The sequence below is a fragment of the Histomonas meleagridis genome, assembly GCF_020186115.1.
Source record: "Histomonas meleagridis strain 2922-C6/04-10x chromosome Unknown contig_20, whole genome shotgun sequence".
In the NCBI taxonomy this organism is placed as follows: domain Eukaryota; phylum Parabasalia; order Tritrichomonadida; family Dientamoebidae; genus Histomonas; species Histomonas meleagridis.
In genome coordinates this window covers 1,424,538-1,443,083 of record NW_027150805.1, presented here as the reverse complement: position 1 = coordinate 1,443,083, position 18,546 = coordinate 1,424,538, and the positions used below count along the sequence as shown (strand labels likewise).

General features: G+C 27.5%; 3 protein-coding genes across 3 annotated transcripts; all 3 read right to left on the bottom strand.

The window, feature by feature from the left end:
• Positions 1-3,958: 3,958 nt before the first annotated feature.
• Positions 3,959-4,792, bottom strand: GO595_003004 (potassium/sodium hyperpolarization-activated cyclic nucleotide-gated channel 1; the record flags this gene model as incomplete). Its single annotated transcript, XM_067915977.1, has 1 exon — positions 3,959-4,792. The coding sequence occupies one exon, from the start codon at positions 4,790-4,792 to the stop codon at positions 3,959-3,961; it is 834 nt and encodes a 277-aa protein (XP_067776805.1).
• A 3,002-nt stretch (positions 4,793-7,794) lies between these two features.
• Positions 7,795-8,415, bottom strand: GO595_003003 (Saposin-like type B, region 1 family protein; the record flags this gene model as incomplete). Its single annotated transcript, XM_067915976.1, has 1 exon — positions 7,795-8,415. The coding sequence occupies one exon, from the start codon at positions 8,413-8,415 to the stop codon at positions 7,795-7,797; it is 621 nt and encodes a 206-aa protein (XP_067776804.1).
• A 7,948-nt stretch (positions 8,416-16,363) lies between these two features.
• Positions 16,364-18,196, bottom strand: GO595_003002 (ADP-ribosylglycohydrolase family protein; the record flags this gene model as incomplete). The annotated part of the gene is made up of 1 exon (XM_067915975.1): positions 16,364-18,196. One exon carries the CDS (start codon positions 18,194-18,196, stop codon positions 16,364-16,366), a length of 1,833 nt encoding a protein of 610 aa, XP_067776803.1.
• Positions 18,197-18,546: the final 350 nt, after the last annotated feature.

Genomic DNA, 18,546 nt, shown 5'->3' with positions numbered 1-18,546 from the left:
TTTATAAATTGGTTTTGTTTATATGTCAATTTAAATGGAAAATTAACAAATGAAAGTGCTGCTAAATATTTTGCAAGAATTTGCTGCGGATCAACAAATGAATAATTAAATTTAAGATCGTTTGCTTTGTGTTTAGATAAACAATGTTGTTGAAGAAGATCGAAATCACGAAAATTACAATTACACATTTTACATTTAAAAACATTGTCCTTTTTATCATATGTTGCGTAATTGTATAGAATATAATCACTTACAAAATTGATTTGCGAAAAGTATTTCATTTTTTGGTCAGTAGGAAGCATTTCAATGAATTTATATAAAATAGCCTTCATTGCGACATTTTTATATCGATTTTTTGTGCTTGAAGATAAGTATTGTGAAATATTTTCGGTATTAAATCCGAAAAATTGATTTTGATTAATTGAATTTTGTTTCGTTTTTGTTTGTTGCTCATTTTCTTCTGTTAAATATTCATTGTTTCGTTGTATTGTTTCTGTGATTTGATTTTGTGTCTCTTTTGTTTGTTGTTCATTTCCTTTAGATGTAATATTATTTCCTTTGCTTTTATTCTCTGTGAAAATTTCATTGAAATATTCAGTTATTTCTTTTATATTAACATTAAGCATTTCGCTGAAGATTCTTTTATGTTCTTGACAAAAATGAATAATAATTTCTTTGTTATTTTCATATTTTTCTTGACATATTTCACACATAAAACCTTTATTTTCATCAAAAATTGTATAATTTTTATCAAAAATTTTTATATTTTTGAAATCTGTTTGTTGATATGTATATATAAAAGGAATGTTTGCATATGATCGAGAAATTAAAAATTTAGAAAATAAATATTTAAAATTATAATGTTTTTCTGAAATAGTTTTATTTTTTGGCTGATGTGATACAAAAACATGTTGAGCAAGATCAATAAATTTGGAATATTTTCTTGAACATGAATTACATATAAATTTATATCCATCATAATATGCTTGATGATATAAAAGAAAATCACAACATACATCAATATTCTTTAAATATTTGATTTTCTGTTTACCTGGTACAAGTCTCGCGAGAAAACTTTGTTGATTTAAAATATTATCATTTTCTTCAGCAATTAAATATTTATTGTTTCGTAACAGATTATTTGCTTGATTAGAACAGGCAAATATTTTGAATTTAGAATTAATTGTTTTTTTTTGTCCACATGTTTGTTTGTTTGTTTGTACTTTTGGCTGGGGATTGTTAATGAAATTAACAACCAAATGTTTAATTTTATTAAGATCATTGCTTACAAATCTATACACCATTTTCCTATTTTGGATGAAAACAAAGGTAGGACTTACAAAAATGGTAAACTCTTTTGCCTCTGCTGTGCATGTATTACATTCTGCTGTACAGAACAAAATGTTTTTTTGAAGTGGAACCAAAGATTCCCAGAAATCATGAATTTCAGGATATATCCTTAGATTATTATAAAAAAATATTGCCACTATTTTTGAGCCTGCGGAGCATATTATGTGCTGTGCTCCTCCGTTACCTAAAATAGTTGACATGAAAAATAATAATAATTTATTTTGGGATAATCGCTTAAATCTACCAACTTTTTAAATGACAAATATTCAATACTTTATAAAAGCTTTTTGAATAAAATTACAAAAGCAAGAAATAAAAACATTGGTATTATAATACTTATAAAAATAAATATTCATAAGTCAGAACAATATAACAATAAGAATTAAATTTTTTATTAATATAATTTAACTTATTAATACATTATAGGGACATCTTGGTGCAGTATGATCTGTTGAATTGCATATGCTACACGCATATTTCTTTCGTTTTCGTTTAGCACCAGGTCTTTCAACATTTTGCCTTGGATGAGTAAAATGTGCACCTGGTAAGAGCAGATTGTCTGGAGGTAATATATCTATGTCATTTTCAGATTTATTACCATGTTCTATAGCATGAAGATCATTTATGGTTTGATCCAGAATTTCTCTTATTCGATTCGATCTGTTTGCGTTACTAAAATACTTCTCAAATATATTAATACATCCATCAAATGACCAGTCATTATTCAAAGCTTTTTCTTTTTTAAATGTTTGAATACTATTTGGTTGATCTGGTTGTTTATCAAAGCTTCTCCGCCATCTATTTGGAATATCGTTTAAAGTTATCAGAAAAAAATCATCTATTAACATTAGTTCAAGCATCAAATGACGACATGGCAATCCAAACATTTGGTGGTTTTTGCAACAATTGTTTGAAAAATTAATAGATAGTACCCCTTTTTCTTGTGAATCAATATACTCTGATAGAATTATTGCCAGTGCATAAGAACCAATTTTTTCCATGTCATTAAAATTCTTTAACTGCTCAGGTAAGCTAATCTTCTTTTCGTTAATGGATGTTAGTAATAACCTTTCACCCCTAATATATAAAGCTTTAACAAGATTTGATAATGTTTGTAATTTGTGTTCTATTGAGTTTTTCGAAGAATCAAAGAAACCCTCAATTCTATTTGTAGTCACGTTATCACAATGTCCATAAGTAGAAATTATACTGGGAAGCCAGTGCTCCTTTTCTTGTATCAGTTTTTTGAGAAGCCTGGAGATTTTTGGTTTGGATGTTCCTGAATATGTTTTTCACATGCTTCCAAGAATTCTTCTTCAGTGATTTCAAGACAACGCATCTTTTGATATAAATCGAACATTTCATTTCCCACCTTCGACTGAATATTACGACCAATATGTACAGCACAAAATATAATCTTACAATTTGGAAATACTGTCTTTAAAGCTTGTATTTGCGTTTTGTTTCTGTCACAAATGAACAAACGTATTTCTCCAACTTTTTCTTCAACAATTGTAAAATAATCTACAAAAGAAGATAGTGTTCTCGATGATATAATTGAAAATGAAAGAAGTTGACTTCTTGCATTTTCATCTTCGAATAAAATAACCAATAGTGGCATTCCAGAAAAATTTGTGCAAGAAGTATCATCTATTATACCAATATCTTTTGAATAATCCGAATGAGTAATTGGATCGTGAAAAACGTAGCATGACTCCATCTCATTCTCCTTATTTACATCAATTAAATTAGACCAATTTTTCCAATTTTTCATCTCATTGAATAAATTGCTCATTTCATTGTTATTTAATTCTGCTATTTCTTTGCGCCGAGCAGAATATAGAACGTCTTTTGTACAAGTCAATCTTTCCTGCATCCTTAGTGTATAAGCAGAAACTCCCATTCTTGTAGCATATCTAATCCTCTCCTTTTGAGAAGTTGTTAAATGATTTCTAATGCGATGTTGTACAAGTGCTCCCATTGTGTGCGTGTGTACATTATCACATGAATGGAATGTAGCAATTTTAGTTTGTTGACAATAGTTGAATCTAACACAAGCTTTGCAATTATAAATTGTGGTTCTATGTTGACAACAAAAGATCTGTAGCGAGCGTGAATTTCCTGTTGAGAGAGAAACGAATCGACATTTAAAATGATCTGAAACTTCTCGAACTTTTGCAATATATGAAGGAACATCCAGAAATAAGGCACCATCTATATCTTTAAAAGCTGAAAGAAGAGAGGGAGGAGTTTGATAATCGTCATAGTCGGACATTGATGGTATTAGTTCAAATATGCCTACTTAGTTTAATTTTATTCAAAAAGCTTTTATAAAGTATTGAATATTTGTCATTTAAAAAGTTGGTAGATTTAAGCGATTATCCAAAATTTTGACAATTTTTATAGAACTTTTTTAAAGCATTTCTATGAAAAAACGATCAAATAAAGAAAATTTGCAAAATGTTTTCAACAATGGTATTTTTAATATATAAAATAAGATTTTTTTATGTTCTCCATAAGAACACAATTAAATCCAATTCCTGGGCAAAACCATGATAATTTATATTTTATTAAATGGTATTACTCTGTAATTATTGAACAAATTGAACTAAGATTCAAAAATATTTTCTTCGAATATGTTATCTTCATTACCATTCGTTGGGAAATCGTTTGGATCATTTTCAATAAGAAATGATGGAGTTAGACAAAACATATCATTTTGAAAATTATCAGTTTCGAATTCTTGTGATTGTGAAGATTGTTGGTCTTCCATAAGGTCAATGATTGGTTCTTCAATTTGTTGAATTGTTGTTGGTGATGATACATATTTACTTTCTTGGAAAATTTGAGGTGTAACAAGTGGAACATTAACTGCTGGAGTTGGAACTCTTGGTGGAGGAAGATTTGGATATGCTAAAAATTGAGGCCTCTGTGGTGCTGGTGATGCAAATGGATAAATTGTGTTAACACAATATGGTGGTAAACCTGGCTGTGGAGTGGCTGCCGTAAAAGTACGGACTGTCCACTCTCGTAATTCAGCATAATTATTTAGTAAACTTGGAATTGCTTCAACAAGATAAGCTGCAGATTCTTCACGACTTTGTAGAGTTGTATACCCCATTTTCTGAAAAGACCCATTGATAGATGACTTACATTTATCAATAAGATGACCTAATTGACGAGTATTAATTGCAATTCCATTTGGAATCCAACATATGCCACATACGAGGCAACGCTTCCAATCATCTTCGTTATGCCTTATACAAAAGTTTTGAATTGTTAATAAAGTTTCGCTGAATGTTTCTATTCTTTTCCCGCGCCGATTTCTACAAAAATGAGAAGAAAGTGTATTGCGAAGTTTTAGGTATTCTTTCTGGTTTTCAACATTTAGCAACTCAAAGAACTTTGGCTGGAAGTTTCCCCGAGGTGCTTCATCTGTCATTTTTTGAGCCATTGATGATTCACTGACACAGTGAAATAATTCAATTCCAAAATTGTGTTCTCAAATTTTCCAAACTAAAATTTTGTGCAATGGCTTTTAAAACATTAAAATCTTGTTTGAAAAAAAATGTGTTGTTTTTAATTAACCCATCTAAAAGACAACATAATAACGCGCAAAATGCGTTGATGCACTTCTGTTTAATGAAAATTAAAACGTTTCAATTGCATATCTTTAATAAAATCTTGAGAAATTTAATTTAGAACTTAAGGATGCTTGTTTTCCTTAGAAAAATCACCGTCCAACAGGGTTAGGATTTGAAAATCATTTCCGAATGTTTATTTGGAATAGCTATTTCAAAATGAAAACGAAAGCGCTTATTTCCAAAGTGAAAAAATGATCAGAAAACCGATTTTTTGATGCTGGATCATCGGGGATGCCAAGCATGGCAGGAGTGGGGAATTTGTATGCACTTTTGCATTTCCAGGAGTTTATCAATTGAATTCTTCACTTTTTCTACATAAAGACGATCAAACAACCGTGATTTTTGAAATTGAGAATTTTCATAGCGAAAACGGTCTCCAGAACGGTTTTTTCCGCGGAAAATTAATCAGTTAAAAAACCCCGCGAAAATTTATTCAAAAAGTAGGGAACCCCGTTATTCAAGAACTATAAACGATAGAGCTTTTTAAGTCAGCTCAAAAAGCTTTATCAATTAACGGTCATCGATTTGAGCTTATGATTTGATTTGAACCTCACCATATTTAGTTACCTGATACTCATTCACTTGTATAATACAACTTTTAATCATTATATTATTTATTCTTGTAGCACATATTTTTTTTTATTTTGATGCTCATATATCTATTTAATACCCCCTATTTAGTCATTTAATTCATCTTCCTCATTCATTTGTATCTCAAATAATATTTAATATTTCTTTAGGTTTTATTTATTCATTTAATGCATCTTGTTTATCCACTGCAATTTGGTGTGCTTCAATTAATTGTTATTTGTGCCTCATTTAGTTTTTTTTAGCTCATGTGATTATTGTTTAGATATTTTTTAGTTGTTCATGTCTCATTCACCGTGATTATTTAGAACCCATATATTCAAGTTAAAAAAAATTAGGAAACATGAATCCAAACGAATTCGCAGCTTTCATATATTCCTTTATCATCAACAGTTCCGACAACTGCAACAAGTGATAGTCAACAGAATGCGCCAACAGTAAACATATTATGCACGAATATTCTAATTGGATAATCGATTCCAACAAAACAACGCAGAAAATTCAGAGAACGAAACAAAATTCATTATGATCCAAAAAGCACTGCCAAATTTTTCGGTCGAAAATTGCCGAAACCAAAAACTTTTTTGAATACGTTACGAATATTTTGAATGCTTTACAAAAAACCGCCCCAAATTTTTAAATGAACGTGACAACAAATAAAAATTTAACCATTCCTCGTACATCAACTTCGAATTAGTCAATAGATTATTGAAAATAAAGAGATTCAATAAGAAGAAAGGAATGCATAAATTCTTAGATGAAAAAAGAGATGAATTAAAGATTGTCATCATTTAGACTTTTTAAGGTTCGCGTCCGATTGTAAAATTCCTGTACGTTAAGGGGTTCTCAATTTTCTGAAGTTTATTGCGCGGGAATTTTTTATTTCGAGTTCATCTCATTATACATAGTGTTTTAAATAATTCGAAAAAATTTCCCCATATCCTCATATAAAGAACTATTACATGGTATATATGAAATTCTTCATTATATTCTACAGCGCAAAAAAGAGTGGATATTTTATTAATTTTACACAATAATCACTAAAATCATCTAATAAAAAAAATTCATCTATAGTTATAAAATTAATGAACATTTAATCAAATTAAAGAATAAATATGAGTTTTAATAATTTTAAAATATAAATACATTTTTTTAAATGTGTATCGAAATATTCAAAAAATTAGAAAATGCTGATTAATAATCATGGTTGCTTCAAAACATCCAAAGAAATTTAACCAACATTAAATATCTTTAAAAATTGATGTCATTAAGTTTAAATATCATATATGAATTAATATGAAAATTGTATTATTTTTTATAATTTTTCCTTGGTGGTTAATAAAATTCATTTTTTTCCTCTTATGCTTTTATACTAAAATATCTATTTTTTCAGTCGAAACCGATCAAGCCTTAACACAATTTGACTTATTTTGACAAATTTGCCATAAGAAGGGATTTTAAAAAAGAAACATTTATAAAAGATTTTTTGAAAAAAAATAAATTTGATGGATTTCATCGATTGAATTATTTTTCAGGAAATTAAAAGGATCAAATGATTTTATTAATAGGTCTAATTTAGATAAAGAAGAAACTGATATTCTTTCAAAATGTTCAAGAGAAGAGATGTTCAAAATAACTGCAAAGAAAGTCCATTTCGTTTTTTAAAATTATCTCAAAAAGGTGGTATACCACTTGATAGAATTGAAATATTTTGTACTTTTTTTGATGATTAAGTCAAAAGAATGAAAGCATTGAATAAAAGTTTTCACTTATTCTTTGTTAATTAAACTCTTCAAGAACCGAAATTAAAACCATATTTAATTTTACAAGCATAACTAAAATTAAACGAGAATACTCAAGAAACATTAATCTTTTTTTTCTCATCTTTCTATAAGGATAAAACAATGATTTTTTGTTTAAATCTTATAGAGATTCTCTTCTGAATAATAATGATATCACAAGTAAGTAGAAATAGGCAATATTGAAAATTAAGTTGGCTAAATCCAATTCCGTAAATTGTCCATACCTGCAAAGTAAGAGAAAGATCAAGAAATTTCTTTTTAGATCATAGCAAAAAAAATTGAAGACAGAGAATGAATGCATAAAAAGGAAATTTTGGGTTTAACAGTAAACGAAGAAAAACATTTTTTTTTTGTTATTTCATTCGAAGATAAAAACAATGAAAATATTAAATATTGAGTTATTTACTCAATTAGCAAATTTTGTAATCAAAAATGCATTGAAAAACGACGTTCCTTCCTTTTTTGATATTTGCATTGATTGAGAAAATATATGTTTGGAATATTGTTTTGCATGCCAATTGAGATTTAAGGTCATTGTACTGATTACATATTTGTGTGTACACATCTTTCAAAAGGCCAAGGTCCAATACATATGCTGTTTCAAGTGTGAACTTCATGAGAGACTCGTACTCAGCGAGTGCTTCTTTGCATATTCCGCATGAGTCAGATGCCCTGTTTGCGATTCCTTCAGGAATTTCATATTGCATTTCTTCATCGTTGGACTTGCAAACGTTGATTCTGCTGCAAACGTTGGCCTTTGAGAGACCCTTGGAAAGATAGGATAAGATTGTTGGGAGCTTGTTAACAATGTTCTTGCAGAGTGTGTTGCCCGAACCAGAGAATTTGTTGCAGAGACCAAGAGCTAATTGCTTGATAATGGATTGAACTGGGGAGGCGCCAATGAAACCGGCGATTCCACCGACGACTGTCTTGCAGATTGAGCATGCATCAGCGTTCGAAAGGCCTTCTGGGATTTCGACTGGCTCAACTTCGATGGATTGGAGAGCACAAACAAAAAGGAGAGTAAACATGTTTGTGATGAATCATCACAAATATTTGTGAGAATTCAAAACATGTTTTCAATTATGATCGTAAATTTCGAAACAAAAGTCATTTTTGTAGAAGAATTCTATGGGAGCTCAAAACCGCCGAAATAGCCGATAGGGCTGAAATAAACCATTCAAACAAGTAACGTCTTCGTTCAGGCGGTTGGATCACTTTTGAATACTTTTGAAGGTTAACCTTCAAAGCAACGAAAGGAAATTTATTTTCCTCTGAAGCTTTTGAAATTTATTTTCCTTTCAATGCACATCTGTGTGAGCACAATTCAAATTAATGTTCCTATTCATATCATCGATTTAATAATTAGTTGAAAAATGTACCAATACAATATAATAAAATCATCCCTCATTGATGAAAACATGAAAAATAAGGAATCTGTGGTATTCATGGATTTGGCCACAGTGAGGAATTCTGAATAAATTTTTAACATAAAATTTATCACTAATTTTTCCTTCTCATGGTGTACAGGGTTTTTTTTAATGGTGGTCTTACTTCCAATGAGATGCTGTTGCTTTTGCAATTTGTGAACTGGGTATCCAAAAATCTCTTTTAAAGAATTCTTCTCTGATAATACAAAAAAGCATTGCAAAAGTCGATTAGTACGCAATGCAATCACAAAAGCAGCATTTGGATTTGAATGCTTACTTGTAAAAAGAAATTAGTGGTTCCTTAAATAAAACAAATTTTAGATTAAAATAGAGATACATAATCTGAGAACTGCATCTATAAAATGAGCATGTCTTAATAATTTTTTTGGTCGTTTTGAAGTTATCATAATAAACTGTGAACTTAATGAAATTGTTTTTCTGCAAGACATTTCATCTTATCTTTTGAAAGTTTTGACTCTTTTAATCAATTTTTTTAATTTTTTTTAATCTTTTATTTTGTTTGCAGTCCCCCAAAGATGATAAGGATTCGAAGTGCTGTTTTAGAAAACCATGACAACATTCAGATTTGACAACCGATAGATCTATCGTTTGGACCAAAAATCAAGAACTACGAAAAGTAAAAAATGAAAAAAAATCAACCAACCAATCCTCATAACCAATTTACTAAAACACTCCAATTACTTGAAAAAATTATTTTTGATTTGAATAAAACTAATATCTTGAAATCTATTGAATCAGTAATGAATCTTTATAATGAAAATATTTCAAATTACTTTAACTTATGGATCAGTAGATTGATATATTCATCTTTTATTTTACATTTTGATGATTTTGGTGTTTATGTTTCTTTTATAAAAGAAATTTTCAAAAATAAAAAGGTTAATAGTAATCAAAAAATAATTGAAACATTTACTAATTTTCTTCTTGGAATAGAATCTCAAGAATCAAATTATCTTCTTGAACAAATGATTGAACTAAATCTAATATCATCATCACGTTTAAGAAAAAGACAGAATATTTTGCTCATTATACAACCAAACATGAAGACATAAACATGTATCGATTCTATCAAAGTTTCAATAAAAATTATGAAAAACTATCAAAGAATGATTGGGAACTCCATAAGAAATATATTAAAGAAGGACATAATCCAAATGAAATTGCAAAAATAATTAGAAATGATGATATAGAAAAACTTCAAGAAATATCATCACAAAATAATTTTGATTTTAATCAATCAATCGAACCATCACTTTATGAAAGGTGTTCATTTGTTAATGATTATTATGTTACATTAATTGATTATGCAGCATTTTTTTCAGCAGTTAAATGTTTTAAATATTTACTTATGAATGGTGCAAGTGTAGAAAATACAGGTGAATATGCAGTTACAGGTGGAAATCTTGAAATCATTCATTTATGTGAACAGAATCATTCATCGTTTGAAGGTGCATTTGAAGCAGCAATTCAATTTCATCGAAATGATATTTTTTATTATCTTTATGAAAATAAAATTGTTAAACGTCCTGTTTTATCCATTTTTCTATTCATAAAATATAATTTTTTTAATATAGAACTATTCAACTTTTTAATTACCAAAAAAGAAATTCATATTAATGAAATAGCAGATATTTATATTAATAATTTGATATTTTAAAATAATATTTGGAAATTATTTAAATTATTTGAAACAGCACTTATGAAAGCATCTTGGAAAGGTTATATAGAAATAGTTAAATTACTTCTTGAAAAAAGAGGAATTGATGTTAATTATGAAGATATATTTTTTTCTTATTTAAATTTTATTTTTATAAATAATATTTGGAAATAATTTAATTTATTTAAAACAGCACTTATGTATGCATCTGATGAAGGTCATATAGAAATAGTTAAATTACTTCTTGAACAAAAAGGAATTGATGTTAATGCTAAAAATATTTATATGTTTTATTTTATCTTTATTTTAATAATTTTTTATTTCAAAATAATATTTGGAAATTATTTCAATTATTTAAAACAGCACTTATTATAGCATCTGATAAAGGTTATACAGAAATAGTTAAATTACTTCTTGAACAAGAAAGAATTGATATTAATGATAAAGATATTTATTTGTTTTATTTGATATTTATTTTAATAATTTTTTATTTCAAAATAATATTTAGAAATTATTTAAATAATCTAATACAGCACTTATTTTAGCATCTTCAAATGGTCATACAGAAATAGTTAAATTACTTCTTGAACAAGAAGGAATTGATATTAATGCTCAAGGTCTTTATTAATTTTATTTTCAGTGAATTTTAATAATTTCATACTTCAAAATAATTTTTGGATTTTATATATATAGTTTAATACAGCACTTCTGTGTGCATTAAAAAACAATCATGTAGAAATAGTTAAATTACTTTTTAAACAAGAAGGAATTGATGTAAATGCTAGAGATGTTTTTTTATATCATATTCTATTTAATTGTTTAATATGAGATCTCAACACAATATTGGGAAACTCTTTAAAATATTTAGAACTGCTCTTATTGATGCATATATAAAAGATAAAACTGAAATATTCAAATTACTTCTTGGGGAAAAAAGTATTGATTTTTTTTCACAAGATTTTTCTATATATAAATTAAAATTTATTTCGTTAATTCAAAATATCGAAAAAATATTTGGAATTTTTTTTAATATTTTGAAACACTTCTTATGTTGGCAGTTAAAAATGACATAGAATTAGTTAAATTTCTTCTTAAACAAAATGGAGTTGACATTAATCTTAAAAATAAATATTTAGGTCTGTATATTATTTTTTTGATTAATTTTTTAATTCAAAATAATATTTGGAAATTAATTAAAACATTTGAAACTGCTCTTATGAAAGCATCTTTATATGGGCAAAGAGAAATAATTAAATTACTTCTTAAACAAGAAGGAATTGATGTTAATGCGATTGATATTTTATTGATTTGCTTAAAATTTATTTTTAAAATATAATATTTTAAAATGTTATTAGGAAATTATTTGAAACATTTGAAACTGCACTCATGTATGCAGTTAAATATGGTTATATAAAAATAGTTAAATTATTTCTTGAACAAGAAGGAATTAATATTAATATTAAAAATATTGAAATTTTTTATTTAATAATTACTTTAATAATATGATGACTCAAATAATCATTTGGAATTTAATCATATTATTTAAAACATCATTAATGATTGCTTCTGATAATGGTTCCAAAAAAATCAAGAAATTACTAAAAGAATTTGAAAATAACGCAAACACACAAAGTAAAAATTGTTCATATTCATAAGCAATTAGATTTTCATTTTGTTCAATATAATAAAGGAAATTTATATATAAACTTTTCAAATCAGTATAGTATGAATAAACACTGATAACATTTTACTTTTAAAAAGACCTTTATAATGATCGTTATAAATTATAAATGATTTGCAAATCAAAATGAAAAAATTTTCATAATTATATGATGATTGGGATTTCGCCAAAGTAAATGCTTAATGATGTCAGTACTACAATGAGCGCAGGAGGTAAAAATTTGAATAATCTATCAGCCTGCTTGAAATTCCTAATTGATCTTGAGAAAACTATATTCAATTTAACTGAAGAAAACATCCAGGTATCCGCTAAAAAAGCAATGGAATCCTTCGAAGGATTCCACATTTTCCCAATACATTTAATATCATTATAAGTAACATAGTTTATAATGCATTTTCATCACAAAAACATACTTAAATTATTTAAAAATACTTAAAACAAAAGAAGAAGAAATTCATTAAAAAATCGTTAAATAAATATCAATTTTTATCAAACGTATCTCTTCAATCAACACATATGAATTTGATTTTAACCAGAAAATTAAACCATCACTTTATGAAAGGTGGTCATTCATCAATCAAAAAAAGTTACACTAATTGATTATGCAGCATTTTTTTCATCAGTAAAATGTTTTAAATATTTACTTATAAATGGATCTCGAATATATAATACAGGCAAATATGCAGCTGCAGGCGGAAATGAAGAAATCATTCATTTATGTGAACAAAATCATTCTTTATTTGAATATGCATATTGAAATCAACGGTTTTTGATCATCAGGTACAAACTGTATAGATATGTCATTAAAAATATTTTATATTTTAAATTTTATTGAATACATCATGTTATATTATGATATTATTATTATAGAATTAATTTATTAAAAAAAATATCTTTCATGAAAAAATTATCATTGTCTTCGTTTTGCTTCATCTTTAAATTCTTAAAAACAACATTAAGTACTGTTGTACTTAGGGGATACTTATTCCATTTTAAAATGATGCTCATATCAATAACAGCTGTCAGAAAAAAAATGAATCAAAAGTTCACAAATTTAGTTAGGATTTGAATTAAAAGTGATTAAAAAATTTTCATGTTTTGTTTCATTTTAATTAGCAACATTTTGATCGTGTTTCAGAATTAAGAATAAGAGCTTGATTGGTTGAATCAATGTGTTTCATACAAATTTCATTTATTGCCGTTTCGAACATTTCTGCTACACATTCACCTGTTTTTGCTGAAGTTAAAAATAATTTTATTTTTTTCTTTTCAGCAAATTTTAAAGCTTTCTTAACTATACCATGTGTTTCATTAGTATATGCTTTATCCATTTTGTTCCCAGCAATATAAATTAAAGCATCTGGAACAATGTTATGAAACTCTAGAATCCAATAACGAACATCCAAAAAAGTATCTTCATTGCCAAGGTCAAAAACACCAATGGCTGCTGCTGCATTACGATAATATAATTTTGTAATACTTTTGTATATTTCTTGACCTGCAGTGTCATATACGAAGATTTTAAAATTATGACCATCTAATTGAAATTCTTGAGTATAAAAGCCTACACTAATAGTAGGACCAAATTTTTCTGAAAAAGATGCTTCAAAATACCTATTAATAAGTGATGTTTTTCCAACACTTGCATCACCTATAAAGACAATTTTTAGTGATGTTACGTTGTCATCTGCATTCATCCCTAAAGCTAAATTGGTAATTTTTTTTTCAAACTTATTGATGCCCACTATTGAAAAAACGAAGAATTGATAAGTTTATTTTTTATAAAAAAAAACTTTCAGAAATTTGCACATGATGTTGTGCTTCGAAACCATTTTTTTGCATATCTAAGGCTGTTGCATTTTGGCAGGGAAGTTATTTTCGGGTTGCTGTGGCCACGAAGTCTGGGGTATCTGAGATAAAGAAACCATTCAATTTTAAATTGGTTTAGATGGAAAAAATTGAAGGTTGATCAAAATCTACTTAAAGAAAATTAACCAAAAAATGTATCTATGTAAATGTAAACCAATTTTTGAGGAAAATAAGTTCATTAGAATAATTTTTTTTTTTTAAATATATTGATTTCGTTAATATTTTATTAAGTTAACTGTGTCAATGCTGTAAATTAAAGATGCACAAATAAGTGCTGTTCTAAATAATTTGAATAATTTCCAAATATTATTTTGATATAGAAAATTATTAAAAAAAAATTCAAATAAAACAAATAAATATCTTTAGCATTAATATCAATTCCATCTTTTTCAAGAAGTAATTGAACTATTTCTGTATGACCATTTGAAGATGCCCAAATAAGTGCTGTACAAAATTATTTAAATAATTTCCAAATATTATTTTGAAAAATAATATTATTAAAATAAATATCAATCAAAACAAGCAAATATCTTTCACATTAAAATTAAAACCTTGTTTTATAAGAAATTTGATCACTTGAAAGTAATTATGTTTGGATTCCCAGAAAAAAGCAACTCTTTAAAATTAAATGAAATTTTGATTAAAAATTTAAAACATATGATTAGTTAAATTAAACATCTTCAGTATCAATTTCAATTTTCTTTTGTATAAAGATCCATTTTACAACTATTGGATTTCCCTTTTTAAGAAGTTCAAGAAAAAGTTCTTTTTTCAGAAAACTTCCATCAAAAAAATTCTAATTAAAGGAAGATTGTTTAAGCTAATTGACGCAGTTTGGAGAGAATTATTAGTTATTAATAGACCTTCTTTTTCCAAAAAGGATAAAATTTCATAATTAATGAACTTCAAACATTGAATTCCTAATTCAGTTTGGATATCTTTGTTTATAATTTTTCTTCTTTCTCCAATTTTTCCAAGTTTCTTTTCATAAAAATAATAAAAAATATCATTTCGATGAAATTCAATTGCTGTTGTTAACTCTTCATCAAATGATGAATTATTATGTTCACATAAATGATGGTTTCTATATTTCCACTTGCAATTGCATATTTTAAAGTGTTTTGAACATTTGATCCATTAACCATTAAAAATTTAAAATTAAAAGCATTGAATTGAGCCAAAAAACGCACAAAAATCAATTAAAGAAACATTTTCCTTTTGACGAAACAGAAAAGAATATCTTTTATAATACGACATATCAATTATTTGATTAAAATTAAAATTATTTTGTGATGAAATTTTTTGTAATTCTTTTAAATCATCACTTTGAAGAATTTCTAATATGTGAAATTTATTTTCTTGATTGCTTTTATTTTGATATTATGCACATAAATTAAAAGATTGGAAGGTATCATTTCTCGTTTATACATTTCTCGAAGGAAACACTTTGATTCATAAGCATTTATTTGATGAAGATAGATCGTTAATACTTTAATCAATTTTTCATAACTTTAATTTTTAGCACTTGTTAACAAGTAATTTTATTTTGAAATTTCTCCGATATCTCTCAATCACTTTATTTTAAATATTTTCTACAATATTTTGATGTGATTTATTTCATTTTGTCTCTTAGATCCATTCCTCTCTATTCATTTTAAGTATTATTTTTTATAATTGTTTTTCCTCGTTTTGCATTCAATACTTTCGGAAATATGAATCATAAGTTTAATCAAAATATCACCCATTGCGTATAAACACGTAAATATATGATATTATATATAATAAATATTTTTGAAAATACCAATTAAAATGATGTAATATTGTATGCATTGGATCATAAAAAAAAAGAAAGAAAGAAATTATTCAGTACTTTTTCCAAAGAATATCTCAGAACGGAAAATAATCATACACAGAATAAGAAAGATCTCGTCACATTACATCTTGTGAATAATTACCATATAGAGCTATTCTATTACATGTATGAAGATTTCCATGTTTGATTATAATTTAAAAAAAAATAATTACATTGTATTTATTAAACTCAAGATGAATTTCATTTTTTCTCATAACATTATTATGTTAGATTGTTGTGATTATTTTCACGAAAACCATCAAAAAAATTGGAAATATAATCAGAAAATGGTATAACAAACAAAAAACACATAAAAAATATTGAATACAAAACGATTAAAAACAATTCAATTATAAAAAAATGAAACTTAAAATGAATAGAGAGGAACGGATCTAAGAGATAAAAGTGTCAAATAACTTGTATATGTTTACATAAAAGTGACAGCGAATCGTTAAAGATATAACTTGTTTTATTCATATGAAAGCTCATTGAAAGGTGATGGTGGTGGTTCTATTCCCATTACCGCTATCATCTTTTCCAATTCCTTATATATCCAACTTCCGTTAAACAGATATTTCATTAATCTTTTTGGAATTGCCTTAAACCCATACTTGGCGCCCAACACTGCTCCTGCAATAGCAGCGTTTGTATCAGCGTCGCCTCCGTATGAAATTAATTTAGTTAAAGCTTCTTCATAAGACCAATTATTTCTTAAGCACACTAAAGCAGCAGAAGCAGCAGTTATAGCCCAACCACTTTCGCTTCCATTTAACTTTAGTTTATCCAAGTCATTTTGGTGTAATAATTGATGATCTTTACATTTTGTAAATGAAATTGATTCTTTCACTGTCTCTTCTATATCAAAACCATCAATTAATCCAGCTCTTTGTTGTATAAACCTTGAAACTAATAATGATATGAGTACAGCAGCACAATTACAATCTTCATGATAATGTGTTGCTGATCCAAACAACTTTGCATTGTTCTTCACTTCTTTTTCATTCCAAAAGTCAAAACATCCAACAGGCGCTGTACGCATTGCGGAACCATTACCACTTCCTTTGTAACTTTTGTAGGCACTTTTTGAGGCCGTTAACGGGTCTTTCAAAAAGTTGGGGTGGTTCACAGCAGCAGAAGTTGTTGTGCCGATGTCGTAGCAATAACCCTGACGATGCTCAACAATTCCTGATTGGGACCACTCTTTCATCAACGAAGCAAATTTTTTGATGTCGGGTTTACCACTCAATAATGATCTCATAATGAAGACTGATTGATCAGTATCATCCGTGGAACTACCGAACATGAAATATGGAGAGTTTCTAACGTATAATAAATGTGACCATATAATATCTAATGGAGTATTGAGTTCAAACATTAATACTGAGCGCTTGTTAAACTCGGATTTAACGCCAAGGGCATCGCCAAGTGCTGAGCCTAAAACAGCCCCTAATATTGAGTCTAATGCTTGTTCGACATTCATATCTGGTATCCTCCGTGTAGATGGAACTAGTGGCGTTGGTGACGTACGGTCACATGGTGGAATGCCCCATGGACCGTATAGTAATCGATATGAATCTGCCCATTTTGGAAAATCTGTTGGTATGGTTGGGAGGCCAATGATGTTTTTATCTGCATAAACATGTGGTACTGGGACTGAAAAGTCTTTGCTGACTTTGCAACTGCGAAGAAAAAGAAGTTTAAGATTTGTTGATCTTGGAAAATCATTACTCGTTACTGAGGCATTCTTAAGATATAAATATTCTAGGTTTGGTAGTGAGGCAAGACGTGAAAGATCAATTTCTGTGAGTCTGTTGAAATAGAGTTGAAGACGATTAAGTGACTGAAGTGTATAAATATATGAAAACTCATCTGAATAAAAACTACCAAGCTCAAGGTTTTCGAGATTAGGCAAAAGTGCTGGATCAATGACAAGATTTGTATTCTTTGAAAGTAAACACTTAAGAGATGATAATGAAGTTGTGATGAATTGAATGCCAGTGTAAGATATATTAAGGCATAATAAGTTAGGCAAGTTTTCAAGTTTAAAATTGTCTGTATCTAACGATCGACAGAATGAACAATCTATGACTTCAAGAAGAGGACAATTTTTAACATGGAAGTGTGTGAGCGCATTGCAGCTTTGGACTCGAAGCCTTTTTAAATTTGGAAAATCAATAATATCAATTGAAGAATAATCCGTTGAAATTAGATCAATAACCCTGCAATTTTTGAACAAATTAACGTCTGGGGTTTGATTTTCGACAAAACCAAGGTTTGCGACGTCTTGTACAACAAAATCCATTTGTGAAGTGACACATAAAACAATAACGAGTAAAGTATGCAATGTTTGTTCAAACAATCATTTTTTAGAACGCTATCAAAAGTCACTTTTTGTGTAATTAACGTCTTTCCATACAAAAATGAAAAATCAAACATAAATTTTAATTTTTTCGAGATAATCAACTAGATATTAATTTTGAAATTGTTCGTTTGCGAAGTAAAAAACCATTAAAGTTTTATTTGGTAAAAAATTTAATAATATAGGAGAGCAATATATATTATGACAGTTTTGACTTTTTGTGCATGTTTTGATCACACAAATACATTTCTGGATGATTTTTTTTTAAAAAACAATATATATTTTTGTAGTAA